Source organism: Crocodylus porosus, unplaced genomic scaffold (assembly GCF_001723895.1).
Source record: "Crocodylus porosus isolate Cpor-Errol unplaced genomic scaffold, CroPor_comp1, whole genome shotgun sequence".
In the NCBI taxonomy this organism is placed as follows: domain Eukaryota; kingdom Metazoa; phylum Chordata; order Crocodylia; family Crocodylidae; genus Crocodylus; species Crocodylus porosus.
The window spans coordinates 1,806,533-1,829,458 of record NW_017728906.1 but is presented as its reverse complement, the minus strand read 5'-3'; the positions used below and the strand labels follow the sequence as shown (position 1 = coordinate 1,829,458).

At 42.3% G+C, this 22,926-nt stretch overlaps 1 protein-coding gene across 1 annotated transcript in view; it reads left to right on the top strand.

Annotated features, from left to right (window-relative positions):
- LOC109305598 (suppressor of tumorigenicity 14 protein-like) overlaps positions 1-22,926 on the top strand; it is a 33,302-nt gene that overhangs the window by 6,540 nt on the left and 3,836 nt on the right. The window contains exons 8-17 of the mRNA XM_019528589.1: positions 1,326-1,468; positions 2,050-2,147; positions 3,106-3,218; positions 4,150-4,283; positions 6,573-6,677; positions 7,578-7,685; positions 11,850-11,969; positions 16,019-16,202; positions 19,190-19,461; positions 21,231-21,367. Coding sequence (XP_019384134.1) covers positions 1,326-1,468; positions 2,050-2,147; positions 3,106-3,218; positions 4,150-4,283; positions 6,573-6,677; positions 7,578-7,685; positions 11,850-11,969; positions 16,019-16,202; positions 19,190-19,461; positions 21,231-21,367 — 1,414 coding nt within the window. The remainder of the gene's footprint in view (positions 1-1,325; positions 1,469-2,049; positions 2,148-3,105; positions 3,219-4,149; positions 4,284-6,572; positions 6,678-7,577; positions 7,686-11,849; positions 11,970-16,018; positions 16,203-19,189; positions 19,462-21,230; positions 21,368-22,926) is intronic.

Genomic DNA, 22,926 nt, shown 5'->3' with positions numbered 1-22,926 from the left:
TGATTATATACTGCAAAAGCATGCAACTTGGGTAAATTTTCAGGCCCTTTTTATATGTCTTCACCCTCTCATTCTCGTAGTCCCATGTCAAAAAGGCAGAGTAAAAATAGAATGGCTCAAACAGGTGACTAATATGAATGGTAAGGGCATCAGAAGATGACTATCTGATGATGAAGAGCGGAGAAAAATTAAGACTGTTCATTTTTGGTAAAAGATGAATAAAAAGGAATGCAATAGAAGTATATTAAATAATATATGTTTTTTAGAGAAGGTAAACCGGGAACACTAAATAGGCAGTGTCTCAGTAGAGGAGTAGGAAATGAAACTCATTAAGGTTTAACTCATTAAAAAGTTAAGATAACAACAAATGTATTTCACACAGTAAACTTCTGTGGTCACTTGGTGCATCTACATGTGAGCTTTACTGCAGAGTTAACTAATTAGCTCCACAGAAAAGCATCACTGTCTACACGTGCACTGCTATTGGCATGCAGTAAATTAATTGACTCCACCATAGGATAATACTGTTGGGGACAGTATTATTTTATGGCAGAGTCATTTACTGCACAGAAATGCATATGTGAACAGCGACTGGGTCTGCAGCAGTTTGAGCCCCAGCAAACCAGGCTTGGTTGGGGACAGCCACATGGCTCTATAGTTTTGTTACTCTCATGTCCTAGCCAGCCCCTCTGCCACCTGGGAGCCCAGTCAGCTAATTAGGGGTGGTGGTGCATGTGCACCCCAAGGTCTAGGAGCTTATAGCTGATGGGGCTGTCCCAGGTGGCCCCACCACTGGAAGCCTGCATTTAGCTGCGGTTTTCCAGCTGCAGCAATGCCTGGGATGCTCCCACTGCTGGAAGCCTGCATCAGCAGCAGTCTCCTAGGTACAGGAAAGCCTAGGGTGTCCTTGCATCTGGGAGCCTGGTCTGCTGAGGGGCCTCCCAGCCATGGGAGTTTACTACTTGCTGGTGGAGGCAGACCCTGGGATCATGATCCCAGGTTCCCCCTGAACCAGTAATAAGGCATGATAGGTTCTAATGCATAATCCCACAATCATGCCTCCTGCTACGCATGTGTGGCATAGCAAGAAGCATGAACATGCGGCTCGCACATCAGGTCCCATCTCACCTTTATCTGAACATCTAGAAGGGCCCTATGGCATAAAACATCACCAAGCATTAAGTATTGGAGTGAATCTGTTTTATTCTCTTGGTATATCCTCTAACACAATGGAGTTCAGGGCTCTAGGCATTGTTACCATATAACTGAGCAGAAGTATAAATAATATAGAAATCACAGTCTAATCAAATCTGCATGCTTCTCAGGTGGTGTGGAGTACCAGGGGCTTGGAATCCCCCCATTGTTCGGTTAACTTCATCAAGTAATGTAATGCTGGTCACCTTCTCGCTGGACAAAAGAAAAGAGAACAGCATACTAAAAGCCTACTTCCAAGCAGTTCCTAAAATTGGTAGGTAATCAAATCAAGTTGAACATTTGACATGGGCATATTCATACTTAATAGTCACTAGTAATTTAGAATGTTACTGTCTGGGTTTTGCCTGAGACAACGATATTGAAGTATCATCCTAATAACCCACACTGTATCTGCTTGAAGCAGGTTTCAGTCAGCTAAGCAGCTGAGTCTGGGGAATACTATCCTTCTGCTTCTTAGGGTTAGTCTTCCTGGGGTTAGAACTAGAACATCTTTTCCAAAGGTGACTTTTTGTCCCTGGCTCTAGGTGGTTCATTAATGGTGTCTGCTTCTGCATATACACAATTACCATCAGGGAAAAATACCCCCCATGCCCCTTCCCCTACTGCAACCCCTGCTATTCATGCCCCTTCACCAAGTGCTGCTGATTTGTTACCTGTAATGGTAAGTTTAGTTGTAAGAAAAACAGGCACTGCAGTGGTGGAGCTGTGTGGCCATGTTGGGCTGCATCAGATCTTTGTGGGCCAGATCTGGCCCATGGGCTGACCCCTGAGTGCAACTTATGTAATTGCAATTTCTGTAATTGGGTTGTTAACTAATGTTTTTTTTTCTCCCAGTATGTGGCGGGCGTTACATCTCATGGAATGGGACTGTGAGCTCCCCTTATTATCCAAGTTACTATCCACCAAGCATTGACTGCAGCTGGATAATCAGAGTAAGTCCTTGCACTTGGAATTCATAGTGATTTTGTGCAAAGTTCTTCATTGCACATCCTGAGGTAGTAAAACAGGAAGGAAATAAAGGAAACCATCCTGAGAACCATGCTAGCAACAGCGTTGAACAAATCTGATGGCAGTTAATATTCTTACCTATGCTGCAGCTGAGGTTTTGGGGTCTTTTTGGAGGGGGTAGGAGCAAAAACGTCCACTGTCCATTAAGGAGACAGGATTTGGCAGTGTCACATATGATGTGCAAGATAGGAAAGCATCTTAGACTGTGAGGGTATGGCAGTTTCTGTCACTGCATGAGTTAGGATCAGTGTTCCATATTGAGGGCATTGCTCGATTGTTTCAGGAGGAAAAACCTGAAATGTTATTCAGGTGTTTTTTAGTATAGTTCTGTTTTTCCCTAAACATGCTAGAAACAGCAGAGGCAAGGATTTTTGTGGGTGATGTCTTTTATTGAACCAACTGCATAGTTAGGATGCAGTGCATTCAGATATCACCCACAAAAATCATCGCCTTTCACATTTCCTGACCATCATGGAGACAGCAGCACCCCAACACTACTAGAAAGAGTAGGAAGTTCCCTTACTTGGATGTATCCAATTTTGCCTTTCCAGTGAGTGTTGTGTCCCAAAGCAGCTGTCCCTTGGCTTCGTATCGAGGCCAAGCTCCCCACTGGTGCTTTTTTTTTGTCTGCTGGCTTTCTGCTTCATGAACATAGATACAACTGCACAGGACTTGTCTATGCTTACTTGGCTCTGCTGCCCAGAACTCCTGGTGCCAGAGAGCTGCCACCACAGAATGTGTGAATCCATGCATTTCTGAAGTCTGCATCATTTGCTGATGAGAACATGACTTTTGAATTCCGCTTTATACTGAGCCAATTTGAAAATACATATTAGCCATAGTAAAACTCCTTTCTGTTGTTTTTCAACCCTTTGATTTTAGGCACCATTGCCTGGCTATAAGTTATCACTAAAAATTCTTGTAATACAAATTCAGGAGAAGTCTCCAGGATCTAGTAAATGTGATAAGGACTGGTTAGAAATTGACGGAGTTAGGTGAGTTAAACAAATTCTACTAATTGCCTGGTGATCTTGAGAGAGGATGTAATTGGTGCTATAAAAAGTTTTGTACTAAAACCTTATATTTCTCAACTGTTTCTTGTGAAGAATTGTTACAGCTTTGTAAACACTATCATGTTTTCACTCTGACTTTATTACTTGTGGATAAACAGCAAACGGTTGTCACTAATGGCAGCATGGTCCCTATTTCATAACAATAAAAATGTGCTTAATTGGTTAACTTTGATTGAAAACAGTGGTGATCCATGAGGTCCACTGCAGGGTTTTTCATTGAGCCACTGGAGCTATGATTTTTCGCCAGCCTCTTGAACTAGATTTCTGTTCTGACGGGTGAGTTCCTTTGTCATTTCAGAATTTTGCTTTGTAGTTGCAACGCATCTGTAATGATTGCAGTTTGCTTTCATTTTTCGTGGCAATATAAAGTGTTTTACAAATGTCCAGTGTCCATCATTGGGAAGGAATACATCCAAGTTAACATGCAATTGGACTGTGGAATTCTGTGAGTGGAAACTGAACTTCTTGGGTTTGCAGGACTGAACAGGAAACCTTTTAAAGAGACTTTTTTAGAAGGGCTCCAGATAGATAGGCCATAGTTTTCAATGTTGGCCGCCTTGCAGACTTGTTCTTTGGCTTCCTGTCCCAGTGAAAATCAGTAACTTCAAAGATAAGAAAAGTATCTTTGCACGGTGGGAGGGGAACCACACTCATTTAAAACCTCTGTGACTTTTTGGGGAACTTGTATGGATTTTATTGGAACTGTATTTCCCATGCATAGATGTTAGTGTTTTTGTATGGTGAATAATAAAGAAGGCTGGGTTGGCAAGATAATCTAAAGTCACTACATTAAAAAGAGTTAAGATCTGATGGAAGTGGAATTGTAGTTATAATGTTTCTTTTCCCTTTCCAGGTATTGCAAAGCTATTGCAGAAGGCCAGAGAAATAAAGACTATGGTTATTCAGTTGCAATCAATTTCCATTCAGATGAACTGGTCACTCATAGAGGTTTTTACATTGAATATAAAGCATTCAGTTACATGGACCGTAAGTGGATACAGGTCCATTTTAATTTAAGGGGTTAATATTTTTTTGCTTCCTTAATCTTGATAAACTTCTAATTCACTAGATTAGTTAAGTTTATTAATCTAAAAGTATTTGTCATGAATTTGGATGTTTAAAGCATTGGACTTTTCACTGAATTACTTTGAGAAAATACGACTACAACCTTCAAAATAATTTCTTGCGTTAATATTTCCAGGCTTCCCGGAGAACTTCTGTTAACTGGCAGATAATAGTTGGACCTCCAAAAAAATTGTCAAATCCAGTTTGTTGAAGGCTTATGAAATTCTCAAGACATTTTAAAAGGTCCATGTTGTGATCACTGCTGCTAGTAGGGGAGGAGGGGCAAATTTAGGGCTTGTCTTCTCATTGATATAAATCTGGACTAATGCAAGGTGTGACTTGAAAGTGTATTAACTATTCCTGATTACCTTAGCAGTGGCTGCTCTTACTGTGGATTTCCAGAAATGACACAAAGCAAATTTTATTCCAAAATAAAAGCAGCCACCCAATGAATTAATTAGGATGTGAATTCAAAGTTGACTAATTGCTTCTATTTTGTTCTGAACTCATTTTCAGAATAGTTTAGAATAAACAATAAGCCCTTAAAGGAGAAGCTAAGGTTTGATGGGAACCTTGCCTGCTTTATTTCAAAATTTATCAACAGCTGTCCTCTAGTCAGCATTTTGGATGACTGATATTTTGAAAGACCTCTGCACTCCTCTTTTCAAACGCCTCCTTTATTAACAAAACAAGTATTGATCTTCAGAAGATCTATGCAGTATTTGAAATGTTGTGATTGGGTCCTTAGATATCTTTATGATTGAGAATTGTGCGTGGTATCATTTTTTGTTCATTTGGATTTGCTGGTGAGGTGTGTGTTTGTTTTTTCTGTTCTTTTGATGTGTTGGCGTTTTTAATGCTGTCGTATTTCAGTAGTTTAGGACCCAATTTTATGTTTTAGCTTGGGAGGATATGGGCAGGACCAATGGCAATTAAGACTTCAGCATTTGGGAACTTCCAGGGATGCTGTTTCATCTGTGCCTTGGTGATTCTTGTTTCAGAAGAGTCATTGGCTAAGGGTCCCTTGGCTGCCTGGGCTGCCATATGGAATAGAGAATGGTACAGAACAAGAGCTTAAAAAAGTTTTTCTTTAAAGACAATGCAGAGTTCTTTCTCCTTACACTAGTGGTATGCACTCATTGTACGCTCTTCTCCCACTTAGCTGTGTATTGCCATACCCACAGTCAATCCAGTGAAGACCAGAATAGTGGGCTTCATGGTTCTGTGTGTAGGGCAAGTCCTGTAATGTAGCTACCTAGACACAATGGCTGCCTATACAGTCGCTCGGGGGCAGAGAGGGAGTTTTAATTAGAGAAGTTCCCAGAGAGCCACTCTAATTAAAATGCCTCACTGTCACATGTATTAAACCCCTATGGGTTTATAAATGGCCTCAGGGTGCTTTCAATGAGGTTTAGACAAAACGCCCCAGCAGCCATTTTTAAATGCGTGGGGGCTTGTACATGTGATAATGAGGCTACACTGGGGCCTTCTAATTAGAATGTGGAGCAGACTCAATTAGTTGAGTCTGCTCTGATGTGTTCTAATTAGAATGTGATCCAGCATGTATATAGGCAGCCTATGAATGCTTGGTGAAGGATGTCGGCAAGGTGTGTGGCTTATGCGGGTGCAGGATTCTGAGACCCATGTTCTCCCAGTGCAATCCTGCCTGATAATTGCAAATTAGGAGAAAACAAATTCCTCTCTTCATAGACTGCTGAGTATCCACAATCTTTCATTATGTGAGATTTTACTAAAGTGTTGCTGTAAAAACACCTAGATCCCTGTTGTGGCACATGTAGGTAGGTATATATATATAGCAAAAAGGATGTGTAACGGTGGATTACCCCTTTTCAAGATGTGAAGGGAATAGACAACTGCCTGAAATTAATTTATCAGATCCTTTCCCCCCACTTCTGTGTGAAGTATACAGAAAAGTAGACTCAATTCATTTTTTCTGATTGAAATTAATAAAACTATGGGACAAAACTGTGGTGGTTGGTTCTGCCTGGCAGATCCAGAGATGAAAGAGAAACCACTTACATTGACTTGGGTCAGGCACACAGAGAACAAATTTTCAGGCCAATCATTTTGAAAGTTGCGTGTAAGGATTTCAAGATGTCAAAAAGGGAAACAATGTGTTTGGCTCAATCCAAAACAAGTTTTTAAATATCTTAGAATTTTGTGGCTTTTTCCCATCTTTGGTTCTTTTAGTTTGTCCTCGACAATTTAAGTGCGCAGATAGAACATGCATTCCTTTAAACAGTCGGTGTGATGGATGGCAAGATTGTTCAGATGGCAGTGATGAATTAGACTGTGGTAAGTTTGTAATTATTACTATGGAACGAAAGTGGTACACCAAGGCACTTGGGTGGCTGTATAACATTAAAAATACAGAGGAATTAACATTTAATATACTAACTTTCAGTACTGTTGCATATACCCCATAGAAATAAAATGTATTATGCATAAGAATTTGTAAATAGCTGGAAATTAGGAAGACAAAGGGTAGAAAAGGAGAGGAGGAGAGAGTGGGGAGGGGAGTATAAATGGTAAGGTCAAGCAGCTATGTGGTGAATCAGATGTCAGGCAGGTTGTAATCTGCCATAAATCTGACATCTGATTCACCAGGTACCTTCCTGACCTTACCATTTACACTTCCTAACCCCCCTCTCTGTCCTCCCTTCCTTTTCTACCCTTTGTCTTCCTAATTTCCAGGTTTTACTTTTTCCCAAACTGCCTCTTTTCTACCTTGGAGAACTCAGCTATAATAGTGTCTCCCTTACTTACCTTGGCATTATTTCCCTTACCTTTTTTTCCAATACTTTTAGCTTCTTTCATTCTTTGGATGTCTCAGAACAGCAGACTCCCTATGCCCATAGAAGGGTGCTTTGCCTGCATGCTTGCTAAGAACTTTTTCCCAAGTGAGTCAGTTGTTTTAATAAAAGATACCACCTCTACCCAAAGAACCTTGCCTGCCTATGTCCTTAGACCAACACAGCTACAACCAAAACCCCTCCTTCCATGTAGAAACCTATGATGTGTTATGCATTCGTTACAGAGATTTCTGTAAGGAGGGCTTAGACCATGAGAGGAAATGCAAAGAATAATCTTAACCTATATCACAGGGTATTGATGCTCCATTACATTTTCTTCATTTCCTGGTCAAATGGTACAGTTAATGGGAAGCTTTAACCTTTTTTTTTTTTTTGGCTTCAGGCTGCAGTCCGGAGGAGTCTAACTGTGGTAATAGGAAGTGTAAGCATGCTTCTAAGATGTGCAGAGGGGAGGAGAGCTGCGGAGAGGACAGTGATGAAAACAACTGCTGTAAGCATACTGTGAAGTAATTCTATATGAGATGCATGAGCGGTAGAAACAGGAACATTTCCACTTTAATTTTCTTTCTCAAACTAACTGCATTTGTAGATCTTGTGTGTGTGTGTGTGTGTGTATGGATGCAAACCATTTCAAGAATTCTGCTTATGTGCAAAAGTGATTTATTTCCTGAAACAACAATGGGGGAACTTTTAGTGACTTTTAGTGAACTTTTAGTCAATGAGGGGTTTCAAGATAATTATTTCTGTCCTGGCATGAATAGCCCCAAGGAAAATAAAATGGATTTTTCTGACATTTAATATTTGTTCTGCCAGTCTAATTAAATATGGGCATGCTAGAATGGTGTTGTAATATAAAGCAGGACAAAGCTCATAAATTCCTTGTGTTGCTGTGTCAGTAAATTTGATGATTTTGGACAAGTGTGTCAACAAAATGTGGTATCTCCAACATATTTCTCTCTCATTTCTCTATTTCACATGTGGTATTAGGTTAATAAACATCAGCAATCAGATTTTTTAGAATGGGGTGGGCAATTACTTTGGGCGGAGGGCCACTTGCTGAGTTTTGGCAAGCTGTCGAGGGCTACCCCACCCCTTGACAAGTGCCCTGATCCCAGGTCACCATCTTGGGACCAGAAGTCCCACCCCTTAGCCCCTGGCCTTTGCCACCAGAAGTCCCTCCCTTTGCCCCAGGAAATATTCCTATTTAGCAAGGGGTTTTGCCATTTCAGAACCAGAAAAATACCAAATTATTTTCTAAAAATCAAACATCTACAACATTCATTAATTTGATTTCAAAAAAATATCTTTGTCCTGATTTACTTGTGTTTGTGAAGAGTACATGGAGGTGATTGCATAAAAGCTTAAAATGAAGCCTACTTTTGTATACTGGGGGAGGCATGGGAGGGTATAGGTTTGTGGGGGGGGCTGTCTGTGGGGGGGTTGTCAGGGGGTTTATAGGGGTGTGCAGAGTGATGGATCATGTGGGCGTGGTTATGTGGGGTGTGGGTGGGTATGGGGTTTGTGGGGGATGTGTGTGGGGGTAGGAGCCTTCACGTATGGCAGGGTAAGGGGGCTGTGGGTGCATATGTATGGTGGGGTCTGCTTGTGGGATTCACCCTATGAACAAACACACACACTCCTTCCCTCATTGCTCTCTCTGTCTCTCCCTCTCTCATTGCACGGAAACACACATGCACAGATGCACACTGTCTCTCCCTCCCTCATTGCACAGATGGATGGACTCATGCCCATATACACACTCCCTCCTGTTCCTGGCCCTGGGGTCCCAGTATGGCCCTGTGCTCCCACGGTTTGGCAATGCAGCCCAAGCCATGTGGTCCTGGAGCAGGCACACAGGGGAGCAGTGAAAGATGGATCAAGCAGAAGCTTCTGTGGGAGGGAACTTGGGGGGCAGGGCTCAGCCAGCCTTGCTCTGACTCCTGCCGGCTTTCCCTGGGTATTGCTGCCCCTGGCTCCTGTCATCTTTGACAGGCAGCCAGAAGCAGATAAATGTTATTTTTTAAACTTTTTTGGTGCTCCATGGGCCAGATAGATGGCCTGGTGGGCTGGATCCGGCCTGTGGTCCATATTTTGCCCATCCCTGTTTTAGAAGCATGACACTCGGTACGCTTGGGTCTACTGCACTTTGATGTAGCAGTCATCTCTCTTTTTTTAGGTAGCATGCTCATATATTGAACATCCTGAACATGGAGGAGTCATTAGTTTCCCTAAATGAAGAAAGGACAATAAACATGCTTTTTTTTTCTTCTTTTCAGACCATGTATAGTAACAGACTTGCCTCATATTTGAAATTTAAATTACTTTTCCTATGTGGCCTGTGGAATCATATTTTTCTGCATATTGTGAATAACCATGGGATTAGAATAAGAAATTTCATTAATAAACACTGTTTTTGCTGTATGTTGCAGCAAAAATGGTAGCTTTTGTTACTTCAAAATCCATTACCAAGCAGTAACTTCTGAGAGGCTACTGTTGTCACAATGAGGGCTTTATATATAAATCAGTTTTCAGAAATATTCATAGATTCATAGATTGCTAGGGGCTGGAAGGGACCTTGTAGATTATCAGGTCCAGTCCCCCTGCACTAGGCAGGAAAAGACAACTGGGGTCAAGTGACCACAGCAAGGTGACTGTCCAGTCTCCTTTTGAAGATTTCCAAGGTAGGCGATTGCACCACTACTGAAGGGGGTTTATTCCACAGTCAGACACCCTGACTGTGAAGGAGTTTTTCCTGGAATTAAACCAGAAATGGCCTTCCAGGAATTTGTATCCATTGTTCTTGGTCTTCTCCATGGGTGCCCTGGTGAACAGGTGTTCACTGAGTTCTTGATGTAGCAGTAAGCTGCTACCAAGTCCCCTCTCAGTCTTCTCTTCGGTAGGCTGAAGAGGCTCAAGCCACTCAGCCTCTCCTTGTATAGCTTTTCTTGCAAGTCCTGATCATCTGGGTGGCTCTTCTTTGGACCCTTTCAAATTTTTCCAGTGTCCTTGTTGATGTTGAAAAGCACTGGTCCAAGCACAAACCCCTAAGGGACACCACTGGAAACTTCTTACCAGGACGACAGATCTGTTCATGAGAGCTCTCTGGGTCCTACCATACAGCTTGTTTTCCACCCACTGAACTGTTGAGTTGAGGAGACTCTTGGAGTCTTAACAGCTGACTTAGCAAGAAGACTATGGTTTAAATGCAAATATCAGACAAGCTAGAACAGAATCATCTGCCCAAAGTACAAGTTTGCCAACAGGGACACACGAAATGAATCACCGGCTTTCTAATGGAACAACACATTTTGCAATAAGGACTGGGGACCCAAATCTTAAGGGAAGTATTTTCTCCAAACAAAAAGTAAAAAACTCAACTCTGAAGATAGCAGTAGTGGCATATTAATACCTTTCATTCAGAAGCATTAAAAACCATCTAACTTGTACTCTATTATCTAAAAACGTTAATCCTCAAGTAAATTTTAGTCTAAGTTTTCAACATCTCACGTTATGATTTTCAGGATATATGCTATATGGGTTATTTAATTTGTCCAAGTGACATCTATTCTAGCATGTCTGTAGTCTCCTCCATTACTGTGAAGAAAGTCTTAATATACAAAACAGGTAATACATTTTTAGATTGTAGGAATTGGAGTATTATCAAGTGATTTCTCAAATTGGATTTCATTGTGCATCTAAATGAAAAGTTGTGTGTTACCACACAGCTCACTGTTTTATTGCTGTGAAAGGTATGACATTAAATCTTTCTGAACAAATCCACCATGGTACCCTGTTATGATCTATTGTATATCCAATACTATTGCTAGGTAATAGTTGAAATATAATTGTTTCAAATATTTTAAAACTGCAGTAGAGAAAGCACCAAAGAAGAATACAGAGATCTACATTACGGCTAAAATGAAAAAGATTAAAATTCATATCTAATATCTGTGATTTTTCAAGCAGAATGAACTATATAGTCTGAAGGCAGATGATCTATCATGTCTCAATTTTTTTTAATACATGGCAATCAGCAGCAGCTATTTCCAAAACATCTGCTTCATCTCCCTTTCTTGCCTTCCTCACATTCTCCTTTTTCTTCATCATTCGCCATAGTATCACATATTATCACATACTGCTCATAGATACACACGGTAAATCTAGGAATTTGACTCCATGTAGAAATGTTAAATTAACAAGTTTATCAGTGATTAAACAACAAAAATATGAATGAGATGGTATAAAATGCCACTGTTTGAGGGTAGGGATAGGTAGAATTCCTAAACACGTAGGATTTATCATAATCAATGTTTAGTATATCTACAATTAATACCAACAACCTCATTATTTGTAGCGATGCAGCCAGAAGACTGATCACATCTATTAATATGTTGCATTCTGTCCATAACCTAGTTGCCCAGTAGGTGGGCATGGGTAGCGCATACCACCATCTGCAAACAGGATTGATGTGTTTAACATAATGTCCCTTTGTCCCACAACCTGGTATTAATTTAAAACTGTGTCAGGTGGGGATAGCCTGTAACCTTTCACTTTCTTACACAAGTCATTAATGAGAGAGAATTCTGCTAAGTAACCTACGAAAAAGTACCTTCCAAGATGTTTCATAAGTCATGTATTTTTTTTTTTTTCTCAGCCTCTGAAAATTGCTCTCCATATGCATATAAATGCTCAAATGGCAAGTGTTTAATGAAACCAAACCCTGAATGTGATGGAATAAGAGACTGTGCTGATGGATCTGATGAAGTTAATTGTGGTATGTAACATTTAAGGTCCAATGGAAAACATTTTAAACTAGGGTTTAATTTAGGGCTGAATTATTACACTAAACTGAAATAACTAGTAGTAGATTTGGTTAAAAATTAGTAGAACAGAGGATTTATACAGTTAGATATGAACAAAAATAATTTCCTGCTATTGTTTGTATGAAAATATTCCAGTATTATAAAAGCCTTAGTCTGTCTGTCTGTAATGCTTTATTTGTACTCTAATTGGTTGTCCTGGGAGCCAATCAGTGCTCCCACAGACAGAGATGCACAGCAGAGCACTGCTATGATGGTGGGGACTGAGGGACCAGAGCTGGGGGGTGAGGCCAGTGCTACTGCCCCCCCATCCCTGCTCCTTGGAGCCAGGGGCCAGAGCGGGACCCCATTGCCCTCCCCATAACAACAGCCAGCAGGGAGGGGGAGGCACTGGGGAAGAGGGTAGGAAGAAAGGGAGAGTCAGGTGGGAGCAGGAAGGAGAGGGGGGGTTACTGGTGGTAGCATGTGGCAGCTGGCTGCCACCACCACCACATCACAGCTGCCCATCGCTGCTGCCGGCCAGCCGCTGCCACTGCATGCACTCCCCTCCCTAGTCCTGGAAGGCATGGGGATAGGGGCTGCATGGGCCTGCACTTGAAGCAGCAGGGGAGCAGGGGGGAACCAGACCTGAAATGACAGGGGGGAGGAAGGGAATGAGCTCAGGCCAAAGCAGTGGGCAGGGATGGGAGGAAAGCTGGAACCTGACCCGAGCGGCAGCGGGGGACGACAATGCAGTCCCTGCCCCCCCCGCCCCATCATGCTTGATGGGCAATTTCCTAGTTTTCTCTTGGTTTTTCCTTGTGATTTGTTTAGACCAATTATCATTACCTTGTGTCATCTAAAAGTGATAATTATTGGGAATAAGCTAAACTAGCCAATCTAGGTTCATTGTACAGACCACAATTAAAAAGTAAAGGGTGTATATGTAAGTAGAAGAATGGAAGTTTGATACTGAAACTTGTCATCAAAGCTTTAGTAGGTGTAGAGCTGCAAGGTTTTGTGTGAAATCATGGCTAAATTTAGGAAATAGCAGTACTTTTATGTAGACTGTAAGTGCATTGGTAGCTGGTTGGAATTTCATGCTCAAAGAGGTAGTCATCCAATATCTACCTAGATCTCAGTGTCTAACTTGGTGGGGGGGTGGGGAGGAGCGGGGGAAGAAGGGAGGAGTGTGAAGTGGAGTTGCCCAGGGACCTGTGCTTGGTCTGGTGCTGTTTTAATTTCTCCATTAATGGTTTGGAGAATGAGATTTGAGGGCACACATAACAAAGTTTCAGACACTCTGGAAGCTAGAATTAGGATTCAGAATTACTTTGATAAACTGGAGAAATGGTCTGAAATTAATCCTACTAGTTTCATTAAGGGCAAGTGTATGGTTCTGTACTTGTGCATGCTCTTGTTCCAGTCCAAATACAGCCTAGGGAAAAGACCAGCTAGGCAGCAGTATTGCATAAAGGACCTACGGTTTAGAGTAGATCACGAACTTATTATGAGACAATGTGTGTGTTCCTGTTTCAAAATAAGAACAAAAAAGCCAGTAGCATACAGAGCTGTATTTATAGGAGTGTCACTTACAAATTAAGGGAAGTCATTCTTTTGCTCTATTCAGCTTTTTGCTCTACTTTTGGAAACTGCACTTCAAGAAATATGTGAATAAAATGAAAAGAGTTCATCAGAGAGTAGCAAAACTGATTTGAGATTGAGGAACTGTGACATATAACAGGGGTGGGCAAAATATGGCCCAGAGGCTGGATCCAGCCCACCAAGGGTTTTTATCCAGCCCTCAGCAGGTCCCTTGGCTCTGCCCATCCCAGGTGTGGGGAGCAGCCTGGGCTAGTCCCACCACCCCACGGCAGTGGGGCTGACGTGGTGGAGTAGTTGGACTTGCTTCTTGGCAGCCCTGGCAGTGGCATTTCCTTCCTGCCGCTACTGCCAGTCTCTGCCATTGCCACTGGACCTGCCACTACTCCCTGCTGGCAGTCTCCATGACTGCTGCTGCTCATGTACCATGGCCTGTCTGCCCTGCACCTTCTGCTATGGGCAGGGGAATGCAGGGAGCAGATCACGGCTCTACCCTGAGTCCTAGTCCCATGCTGCTGTGGCCCCAAGATCCTGATCCCTATTATAGAATCATAGAAATTTAGGGTTGGAAGGGACCTCAGGAGGTCATCTAGACCAACCCCCTGCTCAAAGCAGGACCATCCTCAATTAGATCATCCCAGCCAGAGCTTTGTCTAGCCAGGTCTTGGAAAACCTCCAAGGATGGAACTTCCACCACCTTTCTGGGTAACTTAGTTTAAAGAAGAAAAGACTGAGGCTCTGATAACAGTCTTCAAATACTCTAGAGTCAGCAATTGATTTTTTTTTGTGGCTGCAGGGACAGAATATTAGGAAGAACTTTCTTACTATGAGGGTGGTTAAGGATTGAAGAAGACTACCTAGAGAGGTTCTGGAATATCCATTCTTTGAAGTTTTTAAGAGATAGTCAAGCAAACACTTCTCATAGATTTATAGATGTTAGGGTCAGAAGGGACCTCAGTAGATCATCAAGTCCAACTCCTAGATAGTTGCAAAAAATAAAGAAATAAAAAAAAAAAAATAAAGAAAATGTTTTGCATTAGGCCAGCAGTTTGTTGCAAGCAGCTGGAGGGGGAATATTGCCTGGCTGGAGCTGCTGCTCACATAATATCTTGGAGGTACAGAACAGGAGCTATGGGGATGGTGGCGACTCCTGGTCCTGGGGCATGACCTAAAATTACATTCTGTTAGGGTAGGATGGTGTGGTGGGGTGCCTGTGGCAAGGTGGTCCTCAGGAAATGCCACACTAGTTGCCTCCATAGTGAAAGGCAATTATGGGGCACCTTATAGTCACAGCCCCCACAACCTGTAACCGGTAACCCTAGAGTATGGACAGGCATGGGTCCAGGCATTATCATCAGGCCTGGTACATGAGGGGCATAGGCCCTGAGGCCCCAGTGAGGGGGCAGAGGAGTGATCCCAGTCCTTCAGGCCCTGTGCATAGGATGGCCTCAGTAGTTTGATGAGTGAGCCTCAGTGAGGGAGTGTGGGTTTAGGGCCCAGTGAAGGGGCATGAGTGGAGGTCCCAGAGAGGGGGTGTAATGACCAAGGGAAGTCTACGGATGCCTGAGGCTGAATTTGGGCCAGAGGGTAAGTGGTGCAGTTCAGCAATGTAGCCGGGAGAAGTTGGATGATTTTGGATGCCATCTGCAAGGTATGGGACATGATATAGGGAAGGTCAGAGCTGTGTATAATGCCCTAGGTATTGGGGCATAAAATGGGCAACCTCGCACATTATTACATCTTTCTTTTATACATCAAGTTGTGATAGGTGAGATGGGGCATGTCACCATTGTGGGCAGCTTTGTGACTTTCCCTTGTCACATGCAGTAATTACCATGCTCCAGCAGACTTGATTAATGAAGCCTGCTCCAATGTGCTGTAATTACAGTGAGACAGAATAGCTTCACTGCTCATGTATAGCTGCCCTATAATTCTGTGTCTCCCTTGAATTCTTAGCTGCTTTAATAGTTGATCCAGTGGCTAGAACACTGGGCTTAGGATCCAAAGACTATGATTCTGTTTTCAACTCTGCTTACAGTATGACCTTGTGTCAGTTGCTTCCTCAGTAACCTCTGTGGAAAAATGGGAGTAAATACCATTACTTTGGTTGAGTACAGCCTAGGGACCTTTTGTTTTATTAGATAGCTGCAAAACATTTTCTTTCTTTCTTTCTTTCTTTATTTATTTATTTTTGCAACTATCTAGTTAGTCTAATAAGAGATGCTACATCTACCATGAGTTCTGATTGCTTTTGCCTATAGACCAACATGGCTACAACCTGTATTCCTGATTACTTTTTGGAAGCACTTCTGTACATCATATGAAAAATTATAAGTGTAAGAGCTAAATATTAAAAACAAACAAACAAACAAAATAACAATGTGTTGAGCATTTCTTAATCCACCTTTTTTTTTTTTATTAGCCTGTGGAAGGAGTCAGGTTAAAAAAAATAGAATTGTGGGCGGTGAGGATGCAAGGTCTGGAAAGTGGCCATGGCAAGCAAGCTTACAGATGGGAACTTATGGCCATATTTGTGGTGCATCTGTTATTTCAAACAGATGGCTGATATCTGCTGCACACTGTTTCCTGGATTCTGATTCCATAAGGTCAGTAGAAACCACTTTTAATTCAGGGGTGTGAACTATACATATATGTTAGAAAAAGTAGAAAAGTTATTGTTGGCACTGGATTTAGGACTCAGATGCCTTGTTCTGCAGGGACTCAAAATCCTCAGACTGACCACGACCTTTCCATTCAATAATAAGCAAATTTACTGATGCACAGTGATAAGAGAAAGGAATACTGCAAGCAATTCTATAGGTACCAATCCTAGGGCTGTTTTCAGAGCCAAGATGCATCTGGCCAGGACGTACGATTAACTCTGAGGTTCCCCCCTGAATGTCAGATATCAGCAGCCTGGAGGTTGGAGGCTGAGGCTCACCACCCCCCATACAGTGGGATGGATGATACAGGCTGGTGGTATCCCTCTGTCTATGGTGCCTTGGGTTCCCCTCTTTGGGACGGGGACCCTTTGTTACTCTAAAGTCTCTGCTCTCCTTTTATATACATTTTACCTCCTGATGACTCCTAATCCATGGTTATCACTGATTGGTCTTTCTGTGGTCGTCATACTGTCCTATCAGCATATTCCTTTGTTTCACAAGCCCATCACATGCACGCATCCTAATTTGGGCTTTTCAGGTCTTTTCCTAATTTGGTCTGCTCCCCACAAACTGGAGCTCTCAGGCCCCCAACTCTTGGGCCTTGCGAGCTGGTGCCACTTACCATGCTGTTCCATAACCTGAGGTATATGCCCACAATTTCCTAGGCTATGTGTATGTACATTAGTCTTGTTGTGTTAGACAGCCAGTTTTCCTTAAAAGCTGTGAGGACTGTGACGCCATGGCATTAGAAATCAGTTAATATTTACTGCCACCCTGGGCCATTATTCTAATACATATATATTTACCTTAAAATTAATTCCTCAAAATAAACCTCTAAACACCATTTTCTAGGCATAGGTTATCTATAGTAAATGCAATGCCAATAGCGATGCAGTCTTTTAATGCACTGCGCTGACCATAATTGGTATGTTGAATAGATTTTAGATACTTCAGACTTTTGAAAACTGTATGAAGTGCTCATACTAATTCTTTCACCATTGTGGCCAGCAAATCCTGTGTTTGAGCCACATGAATCTGCTTATGAATGCAACTTCTTAATATAACTATATCCAAATAAACTTCCAGGAGATTAGAATAGCACTCAGTGGGAGAGCTGGACGTATTTACTCAAATATCACATGTACCTTTCCCCTCAAAATCAGAGTTGGAGTGTATATCTTAAATAGGGAAGCTGATTTTTCTCTGCTGGAATGGAGGGGAAGGATGGAGATACTGTAAGATGGCTGCCATGCTTCTTATCCTGGCAGCCATCCTGAGTAATTGCTGGAGATGAACATGTTAATACATTCACATATAACTTTGATAACACCATAGATGTTCTGACTTGCTTAAGGACTTAATGAACTGTAGCGACACCATCCACTTATTCTCCATTATGCTCTCACCCTACCTACTTATCAGCATGGTAGTGCATACGCTGACTGAAAAGTTGATAGAAGGGTGATAGAAAGATTGTTGCCCTGTGGTTTAAATAGGCAGGATGGGTGATATTCCCAAAGACTGGGAATTGGAAGTTCTGGTTCCTTCAATAACTATGAGTCTAATGAAGAGTGTAGCTGCCAAAACATTTTGTAATGAAATATTTGGTAGGACTGTGCAAAGCTTTGGGTGGTGATTCAGTTTGGAGGAGATTCAGCTTGACTGAGTGGCCAAATCTCTGAATCCAAATTGAATCAGGGGACCAATTTAAAGGTCCAAATCGATTCAAAGCCATCTGAATCTTTGGAAAAGATTTGGAGAGCTTTGATTCGGACAGTCCCTCTAAGCTGGTAAGTAGTAGGGGAAGGGGAGGTGGGGCCTGGAGAAGGGGAGGTGGGGGACATGGGGGGGACCCCTGCCAGCCCCCCCTAACACCCGCCTGCTCCCCCAGCCCCCTCATGGCTGCCCCAGCTCCCCTCATGCGTGCCCTGGCCCTTTAAGAAAAAAAAACAAACCTGAAGAAAGACCCAGGACTCTCTGCTACTGGTGTGGCCTTGGGGCTTTGAGGGCTCATGCAGAGCCCCCCACATGGTGGGAGCAGCGGGGATCACCCCCGCTGGCAGGAGTGATGAGTCTGGGGTTTTTTGGTTAGTTGGTTGGTTAGTTTTTCTTAACAGGCCAGAGCTGGCCCGAGGTGGGGCACCCATGGAGGGGACTGGGGGAGTAAAGGAGGGGTTACGGGGCTCATGAAGAGACCCCCATGCAGTGGGGGCAGTGGGGATCGGCCCCCACCCGGCAGCACCTGCTCAGTCAGGGTTTTTTTTTAACAAGTGCTGGGAGCTGGGGCAGGTGGGGCAGCCATTGCTGGGCGCTAGAGAAGTCTTTTTTCCTGTAGGTTTGCCTGTTGTCTCAGAAATGAGAATGGGCTTGCCTTTGCTTATGCAGAGGAAGCAGAAATTTCCACGAACAAAACTGAGGCAGATGAGCACTCTGTGGTGTGATGTGTAGCAGTCACTGCTGGCACTATCTGACTTTGGCTCCCCAGCTTAGCTCTATGTGGTATCAAGGGAAAAAACCTTAACCTATCTGCTCTCTAGTCTTTTTTTTCCCAGATATTGGGGACAATTTCCTCCTTTAGGGCTACATCCACAGATTAGAGTTATACTGGAAGAGCAAGTGCTAATTGGCTCGTGTGACTTGTCTAGACAACTCCTAGATAAAGAGTTTGTGGGATGGAAATCTCTCAATGCAAATAAATGCTTTCCCGGAATGCATGGTTATGCAAACAGCGTGCAAAAACAAAACCTAAAACTCCCATGAAAATAAAACTTGAAACAGTTATCTTACTAGAATGCTTTGTAAGATGTTTGTTTGCTCTCTTGCTTCATCATTTTTGAGGTTGACCAATTCAAACTGAAGCCGACTTAACTCTTACCCAAACAAACTAGTCCTGTATTACTTACCTCATGGTTGTTTTATTGACCTTGCAGATACTCTTTACCTTCTGGCTGGAAAGCATACATGGGCATAAGGATTATGAGCAAAAACAGCAATCATGTAGCTATGAGATCAATCAAAAGGATTGTTGTCCATCCACGGTACGACCAGTATATCTCAGACTATGATGTTGCCCTGTTGGAAATGGAAACGCCAGTATTCTTCAGTGAGCTGGTACAGCCCATTTGTTTACCCAGCAGCCCTAGAATATTTTTTTATGGAACTGTCTGCTATGTAACTGGCTGGGGAGCCATAAAAGAAAATAGTATGTTCATTTCCTGGATATGTTTCTTGCAAGTTTAACTTAGATTTTGGCTGTAAAGGAGTTGCATGTTCATGGGCCAAAGAAAAATAATTATGGTTTACCTAACAGATCCGTTAAAATCTAATGTATTTCTTTTTAGCCACAACAACTTCAAATAATGCCTGCACCAAACCACAGAAGGTGTTCGGCAGAGATTCTGAATGCTTACATGTAGTAGTGTTAGTGTTCTTAATAAGTAGTGTTCTTAATTTCTGTAAGTGTTAGAAACTGAAAATTCATAGGCTATTCAAAGGGGAATTGTCCTGGATTAGCAGTAAATTGTTCAAGTTTTGATTTAGCTCAGACTGAGAAGTAGTATGTATCTGAATCAGAACTCAAGAGCTTGTGGGTCCCAGTCTCTTAAATAGTCATTTGAAATGTACTGTGGCCACAGGTCTCACATTTGATCAGATGTTGTTTACTGTACTCATTTTGGCTTTCTTGAGATGAGCTTTATCTAGCAGTTAACCCCAAACTTCTGGATCTTAAGTACTCAACAATAAATTGCAAATGGATATTTAAAGATGTAATTTCCTAAACTGTTAATTAAAACAATAACTGATTAAATTAAAATGTCTCTTTAAATAGAATTAAATAGGTCACATGCTCTCCCATAATGCTACAAAAAAAATTCTAGAAAAATGTCTAAAGACCAAGTTTAAAGGTGACAGTATGTTACACTAATGGTAAACATTTAATGGCACCAAATCTGGCTCTTTCTATAGAAGGGACCTAGACAGATCATCTAGTCCGACCCCCTGCCATGGGCAGGAATGAGCACTGTGGGTGGGAGGGGTCAGAAGACCCCAGCCAGGTGCCTATCCAGTCTCCTCTTGAAGATTTCCAGGGAAGGTGAGAGCACCACCTCTCTGGCGAGCCTAGTCCAGGCTCTAGCCACCCTTACCGTGAAGTAGTTCTTCCTAATATCTAACCTAAACCTATCCTCCCTCAGCTTGTGGCCATTGTTCGTGGTGACCCCAAGGGGGGCCCTGGTGAACAGACTTTCCCCAAGTCCCTGCTGGTGGCCCCTGATAAGGTTGTAGTCAGCCACAAGATCCCCCCTCAGTCTCTTCTTGCGGAGACTGAAGAGATTCAGGTCCCTCAGCCACTCCTCATATGGCTGGCCACGGAGGCCCTCAACCATACGAGTGGCCCTCCTCTAGACCCTCTCCAGGTTCTCCATGTCCTTCTTGAAGTGCGGCACCCAGAACTGGACACAGTACTCCAGCTGCGGCCTGACCAGCGCCGCATAGAGGGGGAGCAAGTCCTCTCTGGACCTGTTAGTGATGCCCGTGTTGATGCATGACAGGGTGCAGTTGGCTCTGCCTATTGCTTCATTGCATTGGCAACTCATATTCATTTTTTTTTTGCAATAGAAGAATTGCTCTGTTGCCTTTACTTTTTTTTTTTTTTTAAGTTTTTGAAATATGCCACTAATTCAAAAAAAATTCTGGAAGGGTGCCTTGAGTCTAAAAAGATCAAGGACTACTGCATTAAGGAAATACAAGAAATCAATAGTAACATGTTTGCAACTTTCTTTTCTCTTGAAGGATCATACTGAAATGGTATTACAAATGGACATGCAAATGCTGTGGGTAGAAACAGTCTGAGAGGGCCAGAATTACATAGCAATTCTCTTTTAAAACTGGTGAAGTGTATGTTCAGATCTCTCATTGCTTAACTCATTAATGTCTTAGGAAACATTACAAATCATGTACTTATTTTCCTAGGTCAGCTTGCCAAAACACTGCAAGAAGCTAGAGTGAAAATAATTAACCAAAGTGTCTGCAGCAAGCTTTATGATGATCTGATTACTTCTCGCATGCTGTGTGCAGGAAACCTCAATGGTGGCATTGATGCATGCCAGGTAAAGCAGAAAGCTGTAAGGAAACTTGAAGAAGGATATTTTTTTGGTTTATCTGAAATATTTGATTATTCATATGTGGTGGAGAACATGGCTTGTGGATATGGCTATTTATTAACATGGCAACCTATTCTCAGAAGCAGTGACAGAATTTTAAAAATGTTCATTTAAAAGAATGTGTAAGATTGATGGCTCAAATCTAATCTGCCTACTGGACATCTAAAAGACTTTGCAGCTGCTTGCCCCAAAAATACTCCCCTCTGGAGGCTAGTCCTATTGCAAGATGTTGGAGGCTTATAGCTCTCCCTTTCTCATGCTGGGCAGCTTTTTTGTCTGTTTTATCAGGATCTATCCACCTCAGAGGGGAGATATCTGTGAGAACTAGATTCTAGGTAGTTCAGAGGTCTACCTCAACCAGTACATCTTAGAAGAGCACTGATTTAAGTGTAAACTAAAGCCCAGTGGCAGGAAAAGGCTCTGCCCTCATTTGGCCCATTAAGCTAATGTTTATGGTACTTGCCAGCTATCAAGTGGGAGGCCTGGGTTCTAGACTCAGCTGGAGGGGGTTTGAATCTACACCTCACACTTCTGTATAGATTTTCATGAAACAATGGTACATCTGTCTGCATTTCTCTGCCTTCGTTTATTTATTGTTCTTGAGTGTTTCATTGTTTTAAGGATCAAACTTTTAAGGATCAAAAAGTCTTTTCTCATCCTGCCTGCACATGGCTTTCTTCCTCTGGAACAAGAAGTCTGTTGTTATCTTTCTTTCAAAAGACTAGTGAGAAACCCTTCCCTTAATAATCCCCAGTCCTCCTTGCCAGGTGACCTGTGTGGTTAGCCTTGTCAAGAGATCAAAGCCTATTCTTTGCTTAGATACTAGCCTACTTGCATAGGTGGGCGGTTTTTGCTCTGGCTATATTAAATTGATAAATATAATGAAGGTTTAATGATTCTCCATGTTTAGTCCTGTGCCAAAAGCAAATAGTTCTCTTGTTGCTTCCATTCAGTTTGGGCTTAAAACAGAAGCAAAAGAGAGCAAAAGAACATAGTGTTCTAGATGAGTTTGCTGTCAGAATCACATCCCAAATAACAAACTGGATCCCTAAACTGCACCTAGATGGATTTACCAAAGTAGTTGTAGTGTATTTAAAACAAACAACCAACCAAACAAAACAAACTCATGGAATAAAAAAGATAGGGATGGAAGGGAACCTTGGGAGAACATCTGATTTATCTTTTTCCTCCAAGGTCATATCAGATATACCTAAACTGTTCCTAGATATTCATCTAACCTGCTTTTATAAATGCCACATGATGAAGGGTCCACAGCCTTCCTAGATAATCCAGTCCTGTGTTTAACTATCTTTACAACTAGTTTTCCTTTTATCTGACCTAAATCTCCCTTGTTGCAACCTAAGCCCATTATTTCTTCTAAGTCCAGTGAATGTGGCGCACAGTTTGTAAATTTTTTTTGTACTTCATAGATTTCATAGACATTAGGGCTGGAAGGGACCTCGGAAGATCATCGAGTCCAGCCCCCGGCCCAAAGGGCAGGAAGT